Consider the following 27,200-nt stretch of genomic DNA (forward strand, 5'->3'; position numbering starts at 1 on the left):
AAGTGAAGTAAGGAACTGCTTATGAGGCTTTCCGTCAATTCCAACAACTAAGAAATAGTGAGAAGAGTTGGGACCTCAGAAGGCTTTTAGGACCAAATAGTAGGCTCTTGTGTCCAGGAGAAAACGAATATACTTACCAGTAATGTTAATGCTCACCCACAGCTCTTCTGGGAGGATCTGTGTTGTTAGTATTTTTATCAACATGTTACTAAAAGTCCTAGCTAGACCAGCCAAAGAAAGGAAGGGAGAAAGTACTAAAGGGGAAGAAGGGAATTTTTTTTCAGGTATGAGTGTTAAAAAACCTTTAAAGTAATCTAAGAAAAAAGTAGTAAGATTGATAGATAATTAATATTTTTAAAAATCAGTTATTTTCCTATACACCAGCTGTGGTGTGACCCTAAAAATTGGCGTTTAGCCATTAAGTTATACCCCTCTTGTATCCAGCTACCTTAACTATAGACACATGTTCTTGTAAATCAGCATGATCTTGCAAATCATCAACAGCTGTTGGATTAGGATCAGAGAAAGAATGATTCCCACACTGGGTGGCAAGACTTGAGGGAGACTGGAGCGAGACCCTGGTGGTGAAGAGACCGTGAGATTTCTGTGAAGAAACTCTGGCAAGGTATAAGCAGATGAGCCCCGAGATAAAAGGCACAGTTAAAGGTTTTTGCTGTTCTTGTTGACGTTTGAAGGAGAAGCTGGTTTATAACTGCTTTGAGTCAAGCCTTGCTGGATGACTTAAGTGTGACTGCTGAACTGAAACCAGATCCTAGACTAATTGAGGTATTGTGCCTTGGAACTTGGGCTAAAACGTGGACTTCTTTTGGGTGATATTTTTTGCCTCCCCCACTCTTCAGCTTGCTTCCCTAATAAACCCCATTGTCAGTACCACAGCTGTGATTCTGTGAGTCAACAATGAATAAACAAACCTCTTGCCATTAATGTGTCTTTAAAGACACACTGAGCACCACTACAGGTTCTTTACCTGTGTTCTGTTCTGGGGCAGTGAGGGACTGTGCTATTCTTACTCCCTCTGGCCCTTTCAGAGAGACATTCACAGCCCTTTGCCTCCATGATCCATTTTCTCCTCTTTAGACACCAGCCATATTTAAAAGGATATTTTAAAAAAATATATCATTTAAGAATTATTGTTGATTGCCTTCAAGTTGAGCATGACTCATAGTGACATCTAGTAAAAGAAAAGTGTGACCCATTTGGAAAAATGATAAAACTTCATTGAGAGGAGTACAGAGGACTATACCATCTTTTTCTTTAAAAAGACATCATTCTGGCAAAGGTGAAGGGTCAGAGAAAGGAAAGCACTCAGCGAGATGGATTGATCCAGTGATTGTAACAATAGATTTGAACCAGTTGGAGATGATGAGGACAGCACAGGATACAGCAGGGTTCAGGTCTTGTAATTCAGAGAGTTGCTGTGAACTGTAGTTGATTTGACCATACATACTTAACAAAGATAGCATCATCTTTGTGTAGTGGAAAATTTTATGTTAAAAAAAATGTCAGAGTTGTCCAAACTTTCAATTTAATGCAATTTCAAGAGCTCTCTCTGTGTGTGTGTGTGTGTGAGAGAGAGAGAGAGAGAGAGGGAGAGAGACTGACTGACTGACTGACTATAAGTGAACCCTAATAGATAAAGATTTCTTAAATAAACTTTGTGCTATAAAGGTCTGAAATAAGAGGGCGGGAAAACATAGGAAAATTAACTTCAGCTGTATCAGACGGATGTGGTAGGATTTGTGCTACTCCTTTCCCAGTATATTTTTATACATACTGGTAAAGAAACAATGGCATTTTTATTGTATATTATTTTATTTTCTCACACTAAGCATTCTTGTGTTTTCTATATAAGTAGCTTTTCTCATTTAAAAAAAATAGGTTTAGGAGTTCTTTCTTGTGCATACTTTTTAAACTGCTACAAAATATTCCAAAGTATATATGTACCATGTCCTATATAACCATTCCTTCCTTTTTTTTTTAATCTTTAGGTACCTAACTTTTATTTTCTTTCTGTGAAGTGTATGCTTATGTTTGCTTACTTATATTTTTAAATCATTATTTCTCTTGATTAAATTTCCGGAAAAAATTGGCTCAGAGATGTGGAGATTTAAAATTCTTTTAGACACGTCAAAGGTGCTCTCCAAAGGTGATTAGTACCTTTTTATAGGAGAAAGATATGTTGTTTGCTTCTGTAAAAATCATGGCCTTGAAAACCTTCTGGGCCACTTCTCTGTCCCATAGAATCTGTGTGAGTCAGAAGCAGCTTGATGGTACACAGCATAATGTATGAGTGTACCATTTCCTAGTACTGATGCCAACAGAATATAGTATCAGTCTTTTAATTATATTAACATGGACAAAAAGTTACTTATTGTTTGTGTAACTATAAGTAAATGAGTATCAATAACACTGAAATACAAGAAAACTAAAGAGAAATGTGTCTTCTGCTTTCAGGTCAGTGCTGACAGTTGCCTGTGAACAAACTGAAGTTCTCCTTTTTGACCCTATATCTTCAAAGCACATAAAAACACTTTCTGAAGCTCATGATGACTGTGTAAATAATATCAGGTTAGTATTATAGTGAAAAAGTGAATTTTATTAGTATGGCCCCAGATACTCCACTTTGAGAGTGAAAATTTGTAATGTTTTATCTTCCAGTGCTCGTTGATATATACAGTTGTGAGTTTTATCACTTGGGAAACTTGCCTTTTAATTACAAAGCTCACTGTTAAACATTTTGAACTGCTGTATTTTCTAAATGCTTTATTCATTTCTATGTGATTTTACTTTTTCTCTTTGAAAGTCTGGATCATCATTATGAACCTCAACAGCTTACTATACTCGTCCTGTCACATGTTTGAACTAATGATAGGTGGAGAATTTGACAGTCTCACTGCTTAGCATCTCACAATTCTCCCCCTACATCTAGACTATTGATGGAAAGATATGCATATATGGAGAAGTTCTTTATAGAATTGCTGAAAACTCTAAATTCTCAGTACTGTGTGAAGTAAATAATGATTGAATAGTAGATAAGCAGTCATTAAAATGTTGGTCCCAGAGATTAAATGTCATCACAGACAGATGCTTGGAATAATATAAATAAAATTGTGATAAAAATGTATACTAAATTAAGCAGTAGAAAAAGATTAGAAGAAACATATAAAATACTAAGAGTAGTTGAGTTAGAATGAATTACGAGTAACTGTACTTTCTAAATTTTTTGTAATATGATTGTTGTTTTTATTATTTTTATGCCATCAAATCAGAACTGACTCATAACTGACCCTCCAGTGGGTTTTCAGAGGCTGTAAATTGCATGGAAGGAGATTGCCTATCTTTCCCCCACAGAGCAGCTGGTGGATTCAAACTACTTGTTTTTTTGTGTTGGCAGCAGAACTCCTTACCCACTAGGCCACCAGAGCTCCCTGTGTAATATGGTTATACAACTTTTACAGTTAATGCTTTTAATGTTTAAAAAAAGTGGAAATTACTTTTAATGAGAATAACATACTAAATGTCCAAATACATACTGTGTTCCAGATACATAAAATAATACATAACACAAAAGATGTAAGCTGCCTGTGAAACAGTATAATCATTGTTGTAGATGAAAAATGGAACATAGATACAAGGTGAAAAACGGGGCTGAAAGCACATACCTACTGAGTTTTCAGCCTGGAAGCAGGCATTGGAATTAGGTAATTTATCTCTTGTCAGGTAAAGTGCTAATGTGTTTCATATGAGGCAGGAACCAGAGCCACCATCACTGGTTGAAGCCAGGGGCTTGGTTCTTGTTTGAAATGTCTGTCCTAGATGTGAAAAGATGAAGAAAAGAAAAGCAATTTACTACCTAGGCTATAGGTTTTAGCAGATAAATACGTAGCCTCATGACCAGAAGTGAGTAAAGTTACTTAGTGACTGAATTAAAATATCTCCAGTATCATCATGAAACTGGAGCTTTGAAATGTCATTATAAGGCCTTGTCATGAAGTGGGAGGCCCAGAAAGCTAAGCAAAAGCAACTACAAAACCATTCAATAGAAAGAGAGAAAAACAAAACTTTAAAAATTATTCCTATTCAAAATGAGGCTGTAATAAAAATTTCAAAACTCGTGAAGAAATCTAAAATCATAACAAAATCAACAACCGGAACAAGCCCTTTCTCTGGATGAAATGAATTTTATGGAGTCCAACATAGACTTTATTTTTTAAAATAAATCATTGTATTTATTTTTTCTTGACTAGGTAATACATGCACGTGGTACAAAATTCAAAAGGTACAAAAGGGTAAACAGTGAAAAGTAAGTCTTTCTCCCACCTCTGTCTCCTAGCCACCCAGTTCCCCTCCCCAAAGACAACCACTGTTACCAATTTCTTGCTATCCTTTCTGAGATAGTTTATGCATGAACAAGTGTGGAAGTACACATACACAACTTTATGTAAATTGTAGCATCCTTCACATGCTATTGTATAGCTTGCTGTTTTCCCATAATATATTAGAGATTGTTAATATGAAATTATCTTAATTCTTTTTAATGGCTACATAGTATTACATTGATTGGAAATTTTTTTTATTGGAAAATTCTTTTAAGCATTTTTTAGATGTGACTAAAGAAATAAAAGATAACTTTCTTTTGAAGAGAGCTCAAAATTGTGGAACAAAAGAGATGAAACAAGGACAGATCAGTGTGGAAAGAAGAATTTTTGGATATTAAAAATGTATTTTATAGATATATGGGATAACTTGATCCTTAATATATTGAAGAGAGAATTAGTAGGTTGGAAGATAATACTAAAACATTTACCCCTGGGGAGAAGAGAGAATTATTGCATAGGAAACACTGAGGTTTTGTTTATGGGAATGGAAGATTTAGCAGAAGATACTGATACAGTTAATTTCAGTGAGTTGTATATGTAAAAAATGTTAAATTGGTAAAAACTGTGTTAGCTATAATTTTACAAGAACAAAAATTCACCTAGGATGCTGAGAAAGTATAAAAATATGACAGACAAGTTAAAAGGCATAGAGGATTATTAGGTACAATAGCCAAAAATTTTTAGCAACACTACTTATGTTCCCAAAGTGACTGATACTTAAAATGCTTGGGTTGTTTTTTTTCCACTCTTTTAAAAAAAAAGGATTAGGGAGCCACAGGAAAGTTTCCCCTGCAAAATATTAACAGTGAACAGTTTTGTGGTGTAATGAACAAGTTGGCTACCACCTTGATGTAAAAATTTGTGAGGCAGTTTCATCATGTGGACTGTCAAATGTATTTTTAGAACTATCTAGTTTGTACTTTTCTTTTTTAGTTTGTACTTTTAAGACTTGTACTACCAAAGCAGAGTTTAAATATTTATTTTAAAATCTAAAAAATAAATAAAATAAAGACTTGAGCCCACAATTTAAAAGTGAATTCTAGAGTGTCAGTCAAGTTAAATAAAGATAAATTCATAAATTCACATGTAGACAGATTGTAGTGAAATGCTAGAATACTTAAAGAGAAAATATTGAAAACTGCACCCCAGAAGTTAATTCTCCTGTAATTAGTATATATGTTCAGTGCCGTTTTAATTAAAATACCAAGAGGGTTTGGATTTTTAAAATGTATGTAAAACTTGAAAAGCTGACTTAAAAATTCATGTTGGATAGCAGTGTACCAAAAATAGCTGGAGAAGCTTTAGATAGAGGGAGTACTTACTCATGTAGGTATTAATTGTAGTCTTGGGACAGGGATAGATTTAAGTAGCAAATGGAATCAAGCACCTTGTAAACAGATATGAAAATGTAATGTTTGGTAGCAGCAACATTACCAATCAGTGATGGTGGTGGTCAAGAAATGGATTATTCAATAAATATAAAAGAAAATTGGTTATATATGTGGGGAAAGAAAGTAAGATGTTTACCTCAAATATAATTTCAAAGTAGATTAGAGATCTCATCATGATAGCAAATTTTTATCATATCTAATCCTTTAGAAGAAAATATACAATATGTTTGTGCTCTAAGTATAAGAAGAGCTTTCTTTTAAGACACAGAACACAAACAATTAAGCTCTCTTCATCTGAAACAAGAAAAATGAAGAAAACCAAAGACCAAGAAACAATTCCTCTTAAGGACAAATGAACGATGCAAATCTCAGCCTCCATGACACTCAGAGCAGAACTCAGAACCAGCTACTGTGGCTGACTGCTCTGAAAATGAGCATGGTTCGAGATCCTTGATCATCAAGGGTCTTTGATTCTTGATCCAAAGGACTTTCAAGCAGAATCTTTTGACTCATAATAGGGAGAAAACGGTGGAACAAAACTTAAAATGATAAGACCATGTTTACTAGTCTGCCGATGGCAGAACCCTCAAGACATTAGATTGCCTTCATTCAGATCTTGAATTAACTCACTGCCATGGCTCAGTCTTCAACCACATAGTAGGCCTGTAAGGTGAACATAGAGGTTTTTTAATAGCAGTCTGGAAACTAAAGTGTGCCTGATCCAGTCCATGGTCTTCGCAGTTAAGTGCTATGCATTAGAAAGCCGGACAATGACTAGGGATGTCAGAATTGATGTCTTTGAGTTGTGGTGCTGGAGAAGAGTGTTGACTATACTGTGGACTGCTAAGAGAACAGATTCATCCTGGAGAGTGTGAAACCAGGCTGCTCCCTGGAGGCAAGGATTCTGAAGCTATGTCTGACATATTTTGGGCATGTTGCAAAAAGGGACCAGTCCTTGGAGAGGGAAATTAAGCTTCGGAGGGTGGAGGGACAGTGCAGGAAGGGAAGACCCTAAATGAAATGGATTGACTCAGTGACTGGGGTAATAGTGTGGGTGTGTCAGAGAAAATAAGGTTGGCTAAGGATAGAGCAGAGTTCAGAGCTTTTGTACATAGGGTCACTATGAGTTGCAGGCAACTTGATGGCACATAACAACAAAAGGTGCACAGTAACAAGGAGGAATACATTTCTTAGAACAATCAAACATTCAAGATCAAAGGACAGATTTTACCAAGCTCAGAAAACAAAAGAGTAAGAAAGAAGGATGAGTGGAAATGGTAAACCCAGGGTAACAGTGAGAAGAGTTCTGTGATGTTGTGGGGATTGCAATAAATAAAATGTGTAAGAATTATTGAATGGAAATCCAATTTGCTCTGTAAATTTTCCCCCGGATCACAATAAAAACCTGAAAACAAAACCAAAAACAATCCCATAAGCCATTAAGGATTGTTAAGTTCAATTGCATTAAAGTTTAAAATTTCATCACTACCATTTTATCAGATGTTCAAAAATGAACTGTCACCAGTATTAAATAAGGTATTTCAGAAAATAGAAAAAGAAGGAATTCTCCCAGACTCCTTCTATGAAGCAAACATATCCTTCATACCAAAGTCAGATAAAGACACCATCAAACCTGGAAACTATAGACCACCAGTATCTTTTTTTTTCTTAAAGACCAGTATCTCTTATAAACATATGTACAAAAGTCTGCAATAAAATCTTGGCCAGTAGAATCCAACAGTACATCAAAAAAGTAATTTTCTACAAACAAGTAGGATTCATAACAGGTATGAAAGGATGATTCAACATAAGAAAAAACAATTAGTGTAATGATTCAACATAAGAAAAAACAATGTAATTCATCACATTAACAAAACAAAGAACAAGAACTACATGATTTTAACAATTGATGAAGAAAAAGCCTTTGATAAAATCCAACACCCTTTCCTGATTAAAACTCTCAGCAAAATATGAGTAGAGGGGAATTTCCTCAATATATTGAAAAGTATTTATGCAAAACCAAGAGCCAACATCATCTTCAATAGAGAGAGATTAAAGGCATTCTCTTTGAGAACAGGAACTAGATAAGGATGCCCACTATCACCTCTCCTATTCAAAATTGTATTGGAAGTCTTAGAGCAATAAGACAAGAGAAGGAAATAAGAAATATCCAAATTGACAAAGAGGAGTTAAAACTAGCTCTATAAGCAGATGATATGATAGTATACTTAGAAAACCGTAAAGACTCAGAAAACTACTGGACATAATTGACCAATTCAGTAAAATTGCGGGATACAAGATCAACATACAAAAACCACTTACATTTTTCTACAGTAACAAAGAATACAGAAAAGGAGCTGAGAAAAACAATACTCATCACAGTAGCTAATCTCAAGATTAAATCCTGAGAGCAAATCTAACTAGACACAAAAGACCTATACAAAGAAAATTACTAAACATTACCACAAGAAACAAAAATAAACCTGGAGAAATGGAAGAATATACCATGGTCATGGATAGGAAGACCCAGTATCATGAAAATGACCAATTCTACCAAAAGCCATCTACAAGTTCAGTGCAATCCCAATACAGATACCAACTCCCTTCTCCAATGAGATGGAATAGGCAATTTCCAATTTCATTTGGAATGGAGAGAGACCCCGATTAAGTAAAGCATTCCTGAAAAAAAGAGTCAAGGTAGGAACATCACACTCCCTGATCTCAAATCCTACTACACAGCTGTGGTGGTGAAGACAGCATGGTACTGGTACAGTGACAGACACATGGATCAATGGAATAGAATTGAGAACCCAGGAATCACCTCTTCTACATATGCTTAACTGATTTTTGACAAGGAGATGAAATCGGTGAAGTGAGGAAATTACAGCCTAATAACAGATGGCTTTGGCAAAATTGAAAAACCATCTGTAGAAAACTTAAGCAAGGCCCACACCTCAAACCATACACAAAAACCAACTCAAGGTGGATCAAGGACCCAGGAGTAAAACCAAAGACTATGAACTTCAGTAGAGCAAAGCTTGGAAGGACTTTAGAAGCCCCTACTCCATGGTATGAACAGTATTCCAAGCATAATGAAAAATCTACCACTAGGAGAGAACAAAATAGATGAATGGGACCTTTTAAAACTCAAATACCTATGCACGTCAAAAAAACCCTTCTCCAATAGGGTATAAAGGAAAGCCACAGATTGGGGGGGAAAAATTGATAATGACATATCTGATAAGGGACTAATACCTAAAATTTATATAATACTCTAGCACCTCAACAAGAAAACGGTAAATGACCCAGTCACAATATGTAGACAGGATATGAATAGACACTTCACCAAAGATTACATTCAGATAACAAACATATGAAGAAATGTTCAAAATCCCTAGCTATTGGTGCAACCACTGTGGAAGGCGGTGTTGCACTTTCTCAAAAAGTTGCAAATAGAGATACCATTTCACCCAGAAATCCCACTTCTTAGAATATCCAGGGTTGCATCTGTTTCCTGAAACACATCAGTTGACATTCTATCAGTTCTTGGGTCTTATTTTTTGCACTCAAGGTTCAGTGAAGCTTGGACTTCTTCCTTTAGTACTTTTGGTTCTTGATCGTATGCTGCTTCCTGAAATGGTTTGATGTTGACCAATTCTTTTTGGTGCAGTGACTGTATTCCTTTTTTTTTTTAAAATCATTAATTTCAATGAAAATTTACAGACTTTGGATTTCCATTCATTCACTATTGCACTTTTCTCCCCTCACAACCCTCCCCCACAGTACACTCCCCTCTTGGAAAAATAAAAGAAAAATTCTTTCACTGTTTTACAATACCTCCCTCCAAAAAAAAAAAACCAAAAAACTATACCTCCCTCCAGGTCTACTCCACTATGCAGCCTTTGCTGTGGACTCTTGTCATGACAATAATACATATCCCTTTTAAACAGTTTTCTCCCTCATCTGTTTCAATGCAGTATACATTATTGATCCCATCTTTCTCAGTCTCCTCCCAACCCCAAGGTCATTCCTCTTTTACAACAGTGGCACCATGCAGTATTTGTCCTTTATGACTGAGATATGTCAGTCAGCATAATGTCCTCCAGGGTCACCCATTTTGAATAATATTGCATGAATTCCTTGTTTTTTCAATGCAGTGTAGTATTCCATCGTGTGAATATACCACGCTTCTCTATCCATTCGTTTGTTGATGGGCCACTTAGGTTGTTTCCAACTCCTTGCTATTGTGAACAAAGCCACAATAAACATGGGTGTGCATTAACTCTTTGTATTCTTTCTGTCTTCTTTTGAGGCTTCCTGCATCATTCAAGATTTTGTCCATTGCATCCTTCAGTATACACTTCAAGGCTTGAATTTGTTCTTCAGTTGTTTCAGCTTAAGAAATTATGAAAGTTTTTTTCTTCTTTTTTGGTTTTCTCACTCTAGCTTCTTGCACATTTCATTATAATTCTTTGCTTTGTCTTCTCAAGCTGCCTCTTGAAATCTCTGTTTAACTCTGTTACCTTAGCATTCCTACCTTTTGTTTTGACTTCTTTTTATTCCAGTGCAAGTTTCAAAGGCTCTTCTAACATCCATTTTGGTTCATTCTTTCTTCTCTTTGTAATGACTTTGTGTTTTCTTCATGAGATGATGTCCTTGATATTGTTCCACAACTCCAGATGATCTTCAATCATTAGTTTTCAAAAGAATTTTGTAAGATACACTAAAATACACACTACATAAGAATTTTAATCTTAACTGGTATCATGAGTACCACTGGTCTGCCAGGTTGCTGTACTGTGGTGCCTTGTATGTTGCTGTGGTCCTGGAAGCTATGCTATTTATTAGTATTTCACGTACTAACAGGGTCTCTCATGATGGATGGATTTCAGTGGAGCTTCCAGACTTAAGACGGACTAAGAAACAAGGATAGACCATCTGCTTCTGAAAGATCAGGCCTTTGAAAATCCTATGAATAATGAAAGAACAGTGAGCTCCTCAGACTGGATGACACTCAAAATGCGACTGGGGAAGAACTACCTCCTCTAAGTAGAGTCTATCTTACTTCTTTATTTATTAGTAGAGTATCTTAATGGGATGGATGGAATAAAGCATTCAGTCAATGAATAAAGCATTCAGTCAATGAAGGGCCTTCATTTGCTGATGTGACAGTAGTTGAAAGAAGAGAAATAGCTGTAAACTAATAATTGGAATATGGAATGTATGAAGTATGGATCTAGGAAAATCAGAAGTTGTCAAAAATGAAATGGAACACAAAAATGAGTTGAGATGGACTGGTATTGGCCATTTTGAATCAGACAACGTATGACCTGTGCCAGGAGTTTCTTATGTTGCATTCATTGTCAATAAGAGCATTTCAGGATCTATTCTGAAATCCAGTGCTGTGAGTGAGATAGATGCACCAACTACTAAAGTCAAAGATGAAGAAATTGAGGGCAATGAGGGTACTCCCTGAAGGCAGGGATGGTGAAACTGTCTCACATACTTGGGCATGTTGTTAAGAGGTGCCAGTCCTTGGAAAAAAGACATGTTGGGAAAGGTCGAGGGATCAGTGAAAGAGACATTCAATGAGGTGGATTGACACAGTGAACTACACCAATGGACTTGAGGATGATAGAGATCTTGATGAAGTTCCACAGGATATACAGCAAGGTTCATATTTGTTATTCATAGGGTCACTATGATTTAGTGGCACATAACAACAGTGATCATGGAAATTCATTGAAAAATTAATGTTGTGAAAGATGTTGAGAAATAGAAAATCTTAGATTTTTTTTAAAATAAATTTTTCTTTTATACTGATATGCTTACAAAATTTATATCCATTGTTTTTTGAACTGGATCTTTCCCATTTCCTTTATCCACCCTTCCTGCTACTTATCAAATTGTGTGACCCTATGATTATCCCCCTGCCCATCCTCACCCCTCTGTCCTTGCCCTCCCCTGCCTTGGATCCTGTTTTGCTAGTTATCTATGTCTGCAGTAATGATCTTAAACAGTATTTGTATTTATGGGGCAAATTCACTTAGCATAATGCTCTCCAGTCCCTCCCAAGTTATATAGTAATTTTCAAAATCTTTGCTCCTACATGCTATGTAGTATTCCATCACATGAATGTATGACAATTTCTCAATCCATTCGATTATGGTTGGACATTTGAACTGTTTCTGTGTTCTTGCGATGGTGAATAACGCTGCCATGAGTATTAGTGTACCAGTCTCCATTTGTGTCTCATTTCTAATTTTGACAGAGCATGTTCCAAGCAGTGGAATAGCTGGGTCAGATGGAATTTCTATGTCCAGTTTTTGAGGAAATGCTAAACTGCCTTCCAGAGTCATCGTACCATTTTACAATCCCACCAATAGTGTATAAGGGAACTTTTACATATTACTGCTGGTATATAAATTAGTAAAAAGATTTTTTTTAATAAAAAGATTTTTAACAACACTTTAGCTGTATCAGGTAATGTTGAAGACCAACATAGTCTTAAATTAATGCATATGTGAACAGGAAGATGTATAAAGAAAAATAGTTATAGCATTGTTAGTAATAATGAGAGTTAGAAGCAACTTGAATGTTCATCAAGCCAGAAAGCAAACTGTAGAATGATCTATACAATGTGATATCATTTATAGAAAACTTGAAAACAAATATAAGGTGGTGAGGATCACTCACACACTCATTGCTGTCAAGTCAACACCAACTCATAGCTGGCCCTCAGCAGATTTTCAGACTATAAATTGCATAGAAGGAGACTTCCTGTCTTTCTCCCTAGAGCTGCTAGTGGATTGGCACTGTGTTGGGGTAGTTGTTTATGTTTTTTGTAGTCCTTCATCTTTCCTCAGCACCTGGCACTATACCTGGAACATTATTGGTGTTCATTAAATATGTACTAAATGAATTAATCATCACATCCAGGGTCTTCCTCTCTTGCACTGTCCCTCTACCCATCAGAATCAATGAGGTTGGCTCAAGATAGAGCGGGGTTCAGAGCTGTTGTACTTAGGTTTGTTATGAATCACAAGTGACTCAACAGCACAAAACAACAACAACACAACAAAGGAATTATATGCAGAATGGTACTATAGATTGTTTATAGATATATCCATGTTCTTTAAAACTTGCATGGGAACATACAAGTTTTTAACAGTGGCTCCTGGTGAGGGAAAGAATGGAATTGGGGAGGGGTTTAGAATATATATTAATTTTCACAAATATATGAAAGATAAAGTGTTAAAAATTTAACAGTTAAAGAAGGATAGAAGTATACCTGATGCTTGGTATAGCCTTCATAAGATCCTATATGTTCCTAAGTTAATATTTTAAAAAGTTATTTCAAAAAGAGAAAAACTACCAGTCAGATCCGATTTGACGGTACACACACACACACACACAAAAAAGAAAATAAAAATTAAATTTAAATAAAAAGCAAAACTGCTTGCCCCTCCTCAAAATGAGTTTTTACTAATCTGTTAGAATTTATGGTGTTTGTACCAGCAAACCAACAAAATGTCAGCTCTCATTTGCTACTATTTGGTATGCTTTGCTATAGCATCCATTACCTAAAAATTTGAATGTACGTCTTTTGATCTGTTGGTTAGGGAAACATATTGACGCTTGTTTAGAAATAAATATAATTTTTAAAATTTAAAATTTGTGGGGTTCTCTAGTTCATGAAAAGAGAAGACCACCCTCAGTAAGATAGATCAACACAGTGACTGTCACAGTGAGTTTATCAGACATGAAGAGGATGGCACAGGATAGTGCAACATTCACTTCCATTGTTCTTAGGATTGCTGAGTTGTAGATGACTTGACACCTGACAACAAACAGCTAGTTCATGGGATAAAGATGGACAGGCCCCTTCTGTGAGACTTACAGCCTCTGAAAACCCTCTGGAGGGTCAACTCTGAGTGGATTCTGTTTCATTGGTATTAAATTGAGTCTAATACATAGTGGTATAGTCAATTTGAATCCATCAGTCGTTCTGCAGGGAAAAGATGGACAGTCTTCTCCCATGTGATTTACAACTTCCAAAAACTCATTAGAGGGTTAACTATGAGTCAGTTCTGACTTGACAGCCTTAAGTTGTAATTTTAAAAAATGAATAAATTGCAACTCAGATTAAGAAACTTCTCCAGTGTCATATCTAAGCTGATGCAGTTGGAATTCATAACTCCACAGCATTACACTATTTTACTGTTTGGTTCAGAGATGTAGATGTGTATTACCTGGGTTTGGTCTAGATAGTTGTTTTTCATTTATTTGGTAATGTTTTGTAGTTAATTTCTTTATTTTGCGGTTTGCTTATCTTGTGAAATAAAACTAATGGTTGTGCAGAATGTTTTCTTTTACTTCATATTTTGAGATAGTAAGTAGCAAAGTCATTTAAATTCCTGTGTCCATTGCAGAGGTTTATATCTCATTCAGGAAGGTATGTAGCTAAGATTCCAGTGACTATCCAGATCTCTTGTAATTCTGATAACTTCAAGGCCACAGTAACAGAAATATTTGCTTACTATGATTCTAAAATTAGTACCTAAAAATTCCAGGATCTGTTTTTCCTTGCTACTCAACTGCCTTTTTTAAAATTTCTTGCTGATTATTATATTTCAAATAGGATAATGTACATGACACACTCATCAGTGGGAACATGACATTTTTTTGCCAAAAATATAAAATTTCACAAAAGCTTGTAAGTGATGGTAGAGAACTGGTCAGATTTATATAAAATCATTGGCAAATGAGAATTGGACTAGTTCTCAATTAGTGGAAATAAAACTTTAGAAATGATAATATGATAGACGCATCTCAGGATTATTCAATATCTTGAAGGAATATAGAAGGAATGATAATATGATAGGCATTTGCAAGGATTATTTAGTATCAGAGGAATATAGAATATCCCCTGGAAAATTGGCAAAGCTCCTGAGTATTTATATGAAGTGACTCTTTTAATATGACAGTACAAAATAGAAGTGTGAAATAAGGATTGCCATACTCTTATTGGAAAAATTATTCAAAATACAGAGACATTTGATTAATTTGTGCTCTAAAAATTTGCATTATGTGTAATAGAAGAATTACAATTGTCTGTCAGTTTGTCTTACTGTGGTGGCTTGTGTTGCTGTGATGCTGGAAGCTGTGTCACCAGTATATCAGCAGAGTCAGCTGTGGTGAACAGAGTCACATTCCAAACAGAGGTAAATCAACAAAACTCAGAAGTCATTGAACATCCATAGCATACACATAAGCTTGCACTGAATATACTTTTAAAATGGATCTATCAGTTCACTGACAAAAAACTATTAGAATTCAAAGCCAGATTCATAAATGGACAAGGAACTGGAATATTGCAAAAGAGGACTTGAAGCAATTCCTGATAAAGTGTAAAGACTATAGCCTGCATTATGGGAGTGGATTGACAGCATGAAACAATGGGCTCAACTATATCAGAAATGATGAGGATGGCATAGGGAGAGGTCAGAGTTCAGACCTTTTGTTCATAGGGTCGCTACGAGTCATACTTGACAGCACCTCACAAGAAGAAGAAATAAGACAAAAATCCTCTCAACTAGACTAGTAAGCAGCATCATGATAGATGGGGGAAAGATTAAAGTTGTCTAGAATTTATTTTACTTGGCTCCACAATCAATATGTATATGTGAAGCAAGAGTCAAGAAATCAAATGATGCATTATGTTGGGTAAATCTACTGCAAAAGACCTCTTTAAACTGTTAAAAAGCAAGGTGGTTGTTATCTTGACTACTAAGGTGCACCTAACACAAGCATTGGTACTTAGCCTCATACACCTGAGGAAGCTAGACAAATAATTAAACCAAGGAACTGATGCCTTTGAATTGTGATCTCAACTGAGAATGTTAAATGTCCCTACCATTGACTGCCAGGAAAAAGACAAATCTGCTGTGGAAAAAGTATAGTCCAAGTGCTACCATGTTAAAAGCAAGGGTTTGTCTCACTAGTCCTTGTAGAAAGATCTCAAGCTTGGTAAAACAGGGTTCTTGAAAAAGAAGACTGCAGATGAGATGGACTGACACCTGACTGCGGCACTTGGCTCAAGCAAAGCCGTGATTGCGAAGATGACGCAGAATCACGGAGTGTTTTGTTCTGTTGTGCTTGGGATCACTATGAATCCGAACTGACTGGACAGCACCTAAAAATTAAACAAAAAACTTTCTTTTTTTATGAAAAAGGTTGGTGTTTTGTTTTTATTTTCAAAGGTTTGGGATTTTTTTTTCTTTTTTAAAATAAAGACTTCATTTGCTCAATGCCATGTTGGTTCCTGTTTTAAGATAGTTTACTTTTAATTGTTTTAGCTTTTTAAAATAACTTTTTTGTTGAATTTGAGTAAAAGTTTATTGAGCACATTGGTTTTCTATTCAGCCATTCATATACATTTTTTATGGCATTGATTATAATCTCCACATTATAACATCACTTTTCCTAATTCCTGTGTTACATTTTTCTATTGTTTGCCTTTCCTCTTTTTTTCATGACTTCTGAACTTGATTCCCATGCAGTTGCTGTTGCCCTTTTGATCTTCTATGGTTGGTTGATTGAAATAGAATGGCTGAGTGCATTCTGCTCTTCAAGTTTGGGTCACCTTTTAAGCCTGCTTAGTCTTTGGCTGGAAATTTGAATCCAAGGGATGATTTTCTTTTTAAGCTTAAAGAATGACTATGGAGTTCCAACAGCCAGTTATCTGACTAGTCTGATCATTTTTCTAATTTTTTTTTTAGTTCCACATTTTTACCCACTTTGTCTGGAACCTTCAATTATGATCCTTTTCATGAGTCAGCAGTGGTAGCCAGGCACCAGTTAATTCTAGTCTCAGGTCATGGAGACTAGAGTTGGCATGGCCCATTTTTTACTTTGGACTTGTAATTTTATTTCCTTTGCTCTCTTTTTGTTCTGCGTATAGATAGAGACCAATAGTTAACACCTTAGATAGCTCCAGTGACCTAGTGGTATGAAGCTGTGCTGCAGTCTCAAAGGCACACAGTTCGAGGCCACCAGCTGCTCCGCGGGAGAAGGATGGGTAGTCTCCTCCCGTCTGATTAACTGCCTCTGAAGACACGCCGGAGGGTCAGCTGTGGGTCGGTTCCAACTCTACAGTACACAACAGCAGCAGCAGCAGCAGCAGTCACTCATCAAAATAGCAGATGTGGAATACTATCTTTTTCAACTGTATCATGCCACTTGACCTGGTGGGGATATTTGGAAAAGGTCTGTGATTAAGAAAGAGATTCATAGATTTCAGTATGTCTGAAGGAATTTCTCATGTTTATTAAAAACTGTAGAATTATCAATATTAGACAGTTACTAATTTGTGAGTCAGATCAAGTTTTGATTTGCAAAGATTGGCCTAAATCTCTAAGCACTTGTCTAATATGCTGCATCCTTCATATCTGCTTATTCCAGTTGAAAATTGCTTTAGACCCTTTAAATGATATAGTCTGCATTCTTAATCTTCCATAATTTATCTCCTATCTTTACCAATGATTCACTATTAAGAAAATTTTAACAAGCTTTGAAGCACAATGGGAAAACTTAAGTCAAAATAACTGAATTCAGATCTTCTTGTAGTTAGGTGCTATTGAACAACCCTTTTAACAGTAGATGTGAACCTTGCCCTGTACAAAGCTAACCTCACAATCCCTGACAATTGAATTAAAATGTGCTTAATTTAAAAAGATTGATTTTTAGTCTTGGATTATTCTCTATATTTTTTGTATTCAAATATGCTATAATGGAAAAACAGATTTGTCAGTATAAGAATTAAATTGTGTTGTAGAAAAACCTACAAATCATGCTAAAAGACAGAAGTGTATGGCAGAAATGGATACAGCATATGGTATTTGAAAAACTAATAATAATATCCTAAATATAAAATCAGTGAGAGAAATGAGCAGCCATTTATAAAATAAATGTAATCAGCCAGTAATAGTTGGAAAAGGTTTTTTTAAGAAATAGGAGTTTCAACTTAGAATAATGTTTTTCCCCTAACACTTCTGGTTATTTTTCTTAAATGTGCATAAACATTTTTTGGGAAATAGACATTATTCTAATTGCTTGTAAAACTGTATATGTCCTTTAGGAGGATGATTTGACTTTGTATCAAAAGGCTTAAGAGTTTTTAAAATCCGTTTTTACTTAGCAGTATATTTTTCTAGGACTGTATTTAGAGAAATAAGGTTGTGATCAATATTTAGTTATAAGGGTGTTTATTACAGTGTTTTTAAATTGTAGTTTAAATGGAAGCCAGGCAAAAATTTTACAATTGTATATTATTCTAAATAAGAAAGGTTACACTTTATCCATACAATGAATACTATTCAGCCTTTAAAAATTATTTTGAAAATAAATCTTTAATAACATAGCAAAATAGTAAATAATAGATTTAAAATACAGATATGAGACTAAACCTCAGTCATTGTTATGTACTGTGTAGTTGGAGCTGATTCAGAGTTGACCCTCCCCTAGCGGGTTTTCAGAGTCAGAAAATCACACCAGAGTTGATTGCCTATCTTTCTGCTGCATATTAACCGGTGGATTCGAACCACTTACCTTTGTGATGTTAGAATAAAACCACCACAGCTCATGGGTCTTTTTAGTGGTGGTTTTGCTATTGTTTTTTAATTTAAAAATCTGTTCAATGAAAATGTATTATATAATTTAAAAATTATGGGAATCACTGTAGAATTATTCTCGTCTCTCTTTTTGCACTTAGAACAACTGTAGCTTCTCAGATTACATGTCCCTCTCTGCCTCCTTTTCCTTTTCCTATGCCTTAACCACTTAGAGAACTCCTGCTTTTAAAGTAAATTCAGATGGCATTACTATAGAGTCTTTCCTAACCAAGATCTTACTCATCTAATGCAGTTATTTTGTATAATTATGTATTTGTAATACTTTGTCACTAGCCAATGACCTATCTCATTCATTCATTTAATCAATACTTGTTTGGTTTTTTAAAATCAGTATTTGTTGAGTGTCTAATATGTTCCAGGCATTGTTTTAATCGAACCTCTGTCTAGGCAGGCACATGCCCCTTCATTCAAAGAAAGCCTTGTAAAGCCATTCCTTATACAGTAATTTTAAGTATTGGGATAGAAATGTATAATACTTTGGGAGTAAAGATCATTGGCATATCTACTTCAGGCTAGATCAAGGGAAGAACAGCTGAATTTAATAAAAAGCAAGAATTAACCAGATCATGGGCAGGAGAAAGAAGGCTTTAGAACCAACCCAAAGGCCTGGGAAATTAAAAACTCTAATAAGTTTCAGGAGATCACTGTATTTGTAGATATTAGGCTAATTTCTAACTAAAATAATTATATATAATTTTATTGAGGAAATGACTTCCGAATTTATTTCTTCTGCAACAGATTAAGAAATTATATAGCACAATTTATGTTAGTGATCACCATCCTAGTGTTGAATTTGACAAATTCAAGTGTAACTTTTAAATTTTTTATTTTAAAAATATTTATGTACTCCACATCCAGGGCTTGTTTTCCAAAGAAGAGGCTTAGAGTAGCAAAACTAGGCACCTCCTGGGCGACTGCTGTCAAAGCAGGTTCTGAGATGTAACCAAGCTTACGAGTGCCAGGTCACCTGCTACCACAAAGTTTGTAACAAATACAGTTCATTTACAAAGGAAAAAAATTATGTACATATATTCTTACTAAGAATTATTGTGTTGCTGTTTCCATTGAGTAGGAAACATCTCATAGCTGACCCTCTAGTGGGTTTTTAAGAGACTATATATATTGAACGGAGAGAGACTGCTCATCTTTCTCCCTTGGAGCAGCTGGTGGATTCTAACCAAGTGTCTTTGGCTTAGTAGTGGAACCTGTTACCCATTAGGCCATCAGAACTTGATTGATAATGTAAAATAATAAAAAGTCTGAATTAAGGAGTATTAAGTCTATCACAATAATCTTGACTACTCCTAATAAATTAACATTAAATGTGATTATTTAAATAATACTCCTAGGAGTAAGAGATAAAAACTAATGGCAATTTGAACAGTAATCTTTGTATATAAATATATTCTAAATAGGAAAAGATACTACTTATAACAGAGTAGACGTTTCTCATAGTTCTGGAGACTTTAGACTTACCATGCCCTCCTCAGCATTCACATCTTCTCTATTTCCTATTCTGTCACCCCTCACCAATTGTGTTTCTTATATGGATTATAAAGCTCTTTTATTTCCTTTAGGACTATCTCTAAATGTCCATCCCTGTTTCCATTTTCATATAAAAAAATCAGTACTGTAAAGCAAATGGATCAAATTGCATTGTGGCCTTCATGAAATCATGGTACCCTGTGATTATTGAGCTGTTATTATTATTCTTGTGTATCAGAATCACTGGGTTTATACAGTTGGGTTTGTAGAAGTCTTTTGTTTGTTTTTATTTTCTTGATTAGATAATTTAGAGATGGTTTCTCAAGTCAAGTTTTCTTTAATAAGAGATTTAAGTGAACCAGTTTTTCTTTTCTCCTTTTGTAGATTTCTTGATAACCGGCTGTTTGCTACCTGCTCTGATGACACTACCATAGCACTGTGGGATCTGAGAAAACTGAACACCAAAGTGTGCACTTTACATGGTCATACTAGCTGGGTGAAGAACATCGAATATGATACTAATACAAGACTCTTAGTAACATCAGGATTTGATGGAAATGTCATTATTTGGGACACTAACAGGTTTGTGAATAGGAAATCAAGTTAGGATTATGAACAAATATTAAAGATGGTGATGAAAATTTTTTTAGATGAAAGACATTAGATGGTGAAGAAAATTTTTTTAGATGAAAGACATTGGCTTTGGGGAAAACAAGAGCAGCTTCACTTATTTACATTTAGCCATATTTTTATAAAATAAGTTAGAGACAATGTTATTTGTTATTTACACTTGGTCATATTTTAACTAAAAAATTTTGAGACAATGATATGGCTAGAAAAGAGACCAAATAGAATGCTTAATGAAGAAAATGAGTTATAAAATGATAAGGAATTTAATGAGAAATATTTTATTTCCTTTCTTTTAGTTCTATTTTAAAGATTTTTTCCCCCCATGAATTAAAATAGTTCTTGATTGGAGAGTACTTATCTCTGAGGGATTTTGGAAGTAACATGTAAGGCGGTTTTGGTTGTCACAGTGAAATGGGGAGAGAGGAAAATGTCTGCTGGCATTTAGTGGGCAGGGAGAAAAATTTCTAAATATCTTGCAATGCACAGGACAGTATTCACAATAAGCTAGTTGTCTCACCTGAAACACCGGTGATAAAGTTGAGAAATATTTCAACAAAATATCTCTTTACAGAAAAAATGATGGTTTATAAAGAGTTGAAGTTTGAGAAATAATTCAGATATCCTTGTTGCTAGCCAAAGGCGCTGCACTTGTGTTGATTTCAACTCATGACAACCCTCCATGGGTTCTCCTCCATGGGTTCTCCTCCATGGCTTTCCCCTCCATGGCTTTCCCTCCATGGGGTTCCCCTCCATTGGATTCCCTCCATGGGGTTCCCCTCCATCGGATTCCCTCCATGGCTTTCCCTCCATGGGCTTCCCCTCCATCGGATTCCCTCCATGGGTTTCTCCTCCATTGTCTTCCTCCATTGGGTTTCCAAGGAGAAGACAACTTGTCTTGGAGAATTCTAACCACTGACCTTTTGGTTAGTAGCTTGATAAATCACGTACTAGGTCACCAAGGCTCCATACTTGCTAATTATGGTGAACCAATGCACAGTATATCAGGATCAGTCCTGATAAATTCTTCTCAGAACTCATATGTAAGAAGAGAGAAGGTATTCTTCTTCTTGTTAAGATTTGAATGACTTTTAAAAACAAATTGGTTTCCATTCAACCGTTCCTACACATTTGCTTTTATAACACTATTTATGGTTACTCTCAATGTAAACACATTCTTGCTCCTTCCTCCATTTTATAGCCATGTCAGTCAGTGAAGCGCACATGAACATCAGCATTCTAGGCATTTGTGAGATCCAATAAACTAGCTTTGGCCACTTTAAATCAGGTAATCACGTGGTATATTATGCTGGGAATGAAAAACAGAATAAGAATAGTGTTGTATTTATAGTAAAAAAGTCCATTTCAGGTTCTGTCCTGAAGTACAGTGTTGTGAGTGATAGGATACTATCCATATGCATACATGGAAGACCTGTTAAAATAACTATTATTCAAAGATACAATCCTACAGCTAGAGCCGAAGAGGAGGAAATTGAAATGCTTTACCAAATCTTGTAGTCTGAAATTGACCAAGCCTGCATTCAAGATGCATTGATGATAATTGATGATTGGAATATAAAAGTAGGAAACAAGAAGGAATAATAATCACAATGTATGGCATGGACTTGGTGACAGAAATAAGGCTAAAAATAGAATGATTGAATTTTATATTTTTAGTGATTTTTTTCATTGCAAATATCTCTTTAAAAACCACAAATGGCATCTTTACACATGTACCTCACCTGTTGTACTGCAGAGGAATCCGATTGACTATCTGTGGAAAGAATCGTTGCAGAAGCTCAATATCAGCAGTCAAAACTAGGCCAGGTGCAGATTGTGGGTCAGAACATCAATTACTCATGTGCAAGTTCAAATTGAGGCCCAAGAAAATGAAAAGAAGTCCACAAGAACCAAACTGTCATCTTAAATCTATTCCACTTGAATTTCAGAATCATCTTAAGAATAGGTTTTTGAAGCATTGCACACCACTGATTAAAAACCAGATGAGTTGTGGAATGACATCAAGGATATTGTCCATGAAGAGAGCAAAAGGTCATTACAAAGTGAGAAAAGAAAGAAAAAGCCCAAAATGGATGTCAGAAGAGACTCTGAAAATTGCACTAGAGTGTTGAGAAGCCAAAACAAATGGAAAACATGCCGGACTAAAAGAGCTGAACAGAAGATGTCAAAGGGCAGCTCAAGATGACAAAGCAAAGTATTATAATAGAATGTGCAGTGAGCTGGAATTGGAGAATAAAAAGAGAAGAACTTGCTGTGTATTTCTCAAGCTGAGAGAACTGAAAAACAAATTTAAGCCTTTAGTCTCAATATTGAAAAATGCTATGTGGCAAAATGTTAAATGACCCTGAAGCATCAAAAGAAAATGGAGGAAATACACAGAGTCACTGGAACAAAAAGAATTGACTGAAAATTTCAGGAAGTGCCATATAAGCAGGAGCCAGTGGTAGTGAACGAAGTTGAAGCTGCACTGAAAGCACTGGCAAAAAATTAGGCCCAGGAATAGATGGGCTACCCATTGACTTGTGTAACTTAATAGACGCAACCCTGGATGGGCTCACCAGGCTATGCCAGGAAATTTGGAGGACAGCTGTCTGGCCAATGGATTGGAAGAGGTCCATATTCGTTCCCATTCCCAAGAAAGGTGATCCAACTGAATGTGGAAACTATCAAGGAATATAATTAACATCCCATGCAAGCAAAATACTGCTGAAAAACATTCAAAAATTACTAAAAGAGTACATAGATAGGGAACTGGCAGAAGTTCAAGCAGGATTTAGAGAAGGCCGTGGCACCAGGGATATCATTGCTGATGTCAGATGGATCCTGGCTGAAAGTAAATAATACAAGAAGAATGTCGATGTATGCTTTCTTGATTATACAGAGGCATTCAACTGTGTGGATACTAAGTTATGGCTAAGAATGAGAATCCAGAGCACTTAATTGTGCTCATGCGAAACCTATACGAAGACCAAGAGGCTATTGGTATGAATAGAGTAAGGGAATAGTACGTGGTTTAAAATTAAGAAGGGAGTGCATCTGGGTTGTCTTCTCTCTATATACTTACTCAGTCCATAAACTGAGCAAATTATTCAAGAAGCTGGACTCTATGAAGAAGAATGTGGCATGATGATAAGAGGAAGACTTATCAATGACCTGTGATATGGATATGACACAACTTTGTTTGCTGAAAGTGAAGAGGACATGAAGTACTAGTTGCAGAAGATCACAGAATACAGCCTTCAATATGGATTGCATCTCAATGTCAAGAAAACAATTCTTAACACTGGACCTATAGGCAACATAATGATAGAGAAAAGATTGAAACTGTCAACTTCATTTTACTTGGATCAGCATCCTTGGTACCAGCAGTCACAAAATCAGGAGACTTATTGGACAGGGAAAGTCTGCAGTCAGGGACCTCTCTAAATTATTGAGAAGCAAGGATACCAGGATTGAGGACTAAGTGGATCGTATTCACGTGGTCTTTCTGATCACTTACTTTGATGCATCATAGAGCTGGACAATGAATAAGACTGACAGAAGGAGAATTGAAGCCTTTGCGTTGTGATGTTGGAGAAGAGTACTGAACATCCCATGTACTGTCAAAGAACACACAAATATGTCTTGTAGAAGGTGGAGGCAAAGATGATTAAGCTTCGCCTCACATACTTTGGGCCTATTGCTAGGAGAGGCTGTTCTGTGGAGAGGAACGTGGTGCTTGGAAAGGCAGAGGATTGGAGAAAGAGAGGCAGCCCCTCAGGTGAATTGACACAGTAACTGTTGTAATGGGCTCTAATGTGTCGGAAGTGTGAGGATGGCACAGAATTGGACAGGGTTCAGATCTTTTGTTCATAGTGTTGTTATGGGTCATATTTGATTTGATGGCACCTAACAACAACCCTTTGCTAGGGAAGGGATAGTCTTAAATAAGATTCCTAGCTATGCTTAGAGAAGATAGAATTGAAGCTGCTATGACCTTGCTACCTAAATTCAGCAAAGCTAATATTAGTAAGAAAAAAATGAAACATGAGTCTGAAATATTAATTTAGATACAAATATTATAAAATTGAAAATTTTAGAATATTAAAACTTCATGTTCAACATTATTAGCAGTTAGTTGAAGGCTTAGCAATCGTGCCATCAGGCCTACCTCAGGAAACCATTAGCAAGTCAAATAGAGCAGAACACCATAGACAAGACCAAGTGGAATTTATCCCCAATATGCATGGTTGTTTAACATCTAAAAATTAGTTAATATAATAACACACCATGTTAATAAAGGAGAAATTCCACATAACTATCTTAGTATAGCCTGAAAAACATTTAACATACTCTAGCCTTCTTTCATGATAAAAGTAGAATAAAATAGAACTTTTCAATCAGATAAATGGCATCTGTTAAAAACCTACAACTAAAATACTTAATGTTGAAAAACTGCATACATTCTCTTCTAATATTGGAAACAGCAAGTTATATTCACTCTAACCACTTCTATTCAACATTATAATGAAAGTACAGTATTGTAGCAGAGGAAGAGTGAAACAAGAAAAAGAAAAACTATCTTCTTTATATGCAAAGGCACAATCCCGTATATAGAAAATTTAATGAGCGCATGCATGTGTACATGCGCACACTAGTAGAACTAACCAACAGGTTCAGCCTGCTCGTACAAGATTTTTTTTTCTATAATTATATTTTATTAATTTTCATAAACATTTACAGAGATTTTGGGCTTCCACTCATTCATTGTTGCACTATTCTCTCTACCCTCCTCCCAGTTTGTTCTTGTCCAAATGCCACAGTGCTTGTCAAAGCCAGTTCTGATTAATCTTCTTTGTCAGTGTATCCTTTGCCATTCCCTATCACTCCTCCCTGAGAGAGACTTCACCCTGAGTCATAAGGAAAAGGGGACGGCGTATTCTCTTAGCTACTTCCTGCTGAAAAGGGACGCTGTGGGTTTCAGGGTGAAGATCTTCTCTCACTACTCTAAAGGGCCCCTTTGGCAGTAGGAAACACATAGACTATTATGGAGATTGATTTTGGAATTCAGATGCACTCTTATTGATTGTGCTTGGCTGTACATGTACATATTCTTCAAGATGCTCGTACAAGATTTGATTACTATACAGAAGGCAATTTTAAATCTTAGCAATGAACATTTCTTAGCAATGAACAAACCGAAGTGAATTAAGAAAATAGTTCCATTTGTACTAACTTCAAAAAGAATAAAGTACTTAGGAATTCATTTAACAAAAGAAACATAAGATTTGCACACTGAAAACTCTTTAACATTGATGTAAGAAATACAAGAAAATGTGAATGGATCAAATGACGTGAATTCGGTGGGTGAGAAAGGAAAAAGACATGGCCATGAGGCGGCAGTGTTGTGAATTAAGTTATTACGGGTGATTGATGTCGTGACAGGTTTTTATAGGAAGAGAAGTACATGATAGCATGAGACCTTCCAGAAGCAAAGGCAGAGGTGAGGTGGGCACTCAGACCAAGAAGGGGGCAGAACTACTGGGAAGAGGAATGTCAGAGGGGCCAGACATGTTCATAATGTTTGGCAACACAGTGGAGAGTTTCTGCTTCACACAAGTTCAAAGAGCAGTAGCAGGTTGGACTATTTTATAGCCTAGGACTTATTTTACTTGGTCTTGGTACCAGCAGTCAGGAAATAAGGAGACACATTGCACTGGGAAAATCTGCAGTTAGGGACTGCTCCAATTTTGAATCAGATGATTATATGATTTACTATGCTGGGGATGAAAAGGTGAGAAAAAATGGGGTTGGTTTCATAATTAAAAAAATCATTTCTAGATCTATCCTGAAATACAATATGGTGAGCGACAGGATAATATCCATATGCATACAAGGAAGTCCAGTGAATACCACTATCATTCAGATATCTGCACCAACAACTAGAGCCAAAGAAGAGGAAATAGAAGATGTTTACCAACTTTTGCAGTCAGAAATTGATCAAACATGCAATCAAGATGCATTAATAATAATAGGAGACTGAAATGCAAAAGTTGGGAACAGGGAAGAAGGACCAGTAGCTGGAAAACATGGGCTCGGTGAGAGAAATGAGGCTGGAGATAGAATGATAGAGTTCTGCACATTCAATGATTTATTCATTGCAAATACCTTTTATAAGAAACATAAACGCAGGCTATACACATGGATCTCACCTGTTGGTATGCATAGGAATCAAATCGATTACTTTTGTGGAAAGATTTGCTGGAGAAGCTCAATATCAGCAGTGAAAACCAGGCCGGGTGCTGATTGTGGGACAGACCACCAACTACTTATATGCAAATTCAAGCTGAAGTTGAAAATTAAGTCCATGGGAACCAAGATTTGACCTTAAGTATGTCCCACTCGCATTTCAAAACCATCTCAGGAAGGGGAGCTCTGGTGGCCTAGTGGCAAGAAGCTGCACTGCAATCCCAGAGGAGCACAGTTCGAATCCACCAGATGCTCTGCCGGGAAAGGAGGGACAATCTCCTCCTGTACCAGTCAGATCTGATTTGACGGTACACGCACACACACAAATAATAAAATTTAAAAAAAAAAACCATCTC

General features: G+C 35.9%; 1 protein-coding gene across 1 annotated transcript in view; it reads left to right on the top strand.

Annotated features, from left to right (window-relative positions):
* The window catches only part of DCAF10 (DDB1 and CUL4 associated factor 10), a 46,088-nt gene that overhangs the window by 7,389 nt on the left and 11,499 nt on the right, over positions 1–27,200 (top strand). Inside the window, exons 2-3 of the mRNA XM_006886864.1 lie at positions 2,476–2,589; positions 20,353–20,550. Of these exons, the coding sequence (XP_006886926.1) occupies positions 2,476–2,589; positions 20,353–20,550 (312 nt within the window). The remainder of the gene's footprint in view (positions 1–2,475; positions 2,590–20,352; positions 20,551–27,200) is intronic.

The sequence above is a fragment of the Elephantulus edwardii genome, unplaced genomic scaffold (assembly GCF_000299155.1).
Source record: "Elephantulus edwardii isolate Elephantulus edwardi_28Jun2011 unplaced genomic scaffold, EleEdw1.0 scaffold00052, whole genome shotgun sequence".
In the NCBI taxonomy this organism is placed as follows: domain Eukaryota; kingdom Metazoa; phylum Chordata; class Mammalia; order Macroscelidea; family Macroscelididae; genus Elephantulus; species Elephantulus edwardii.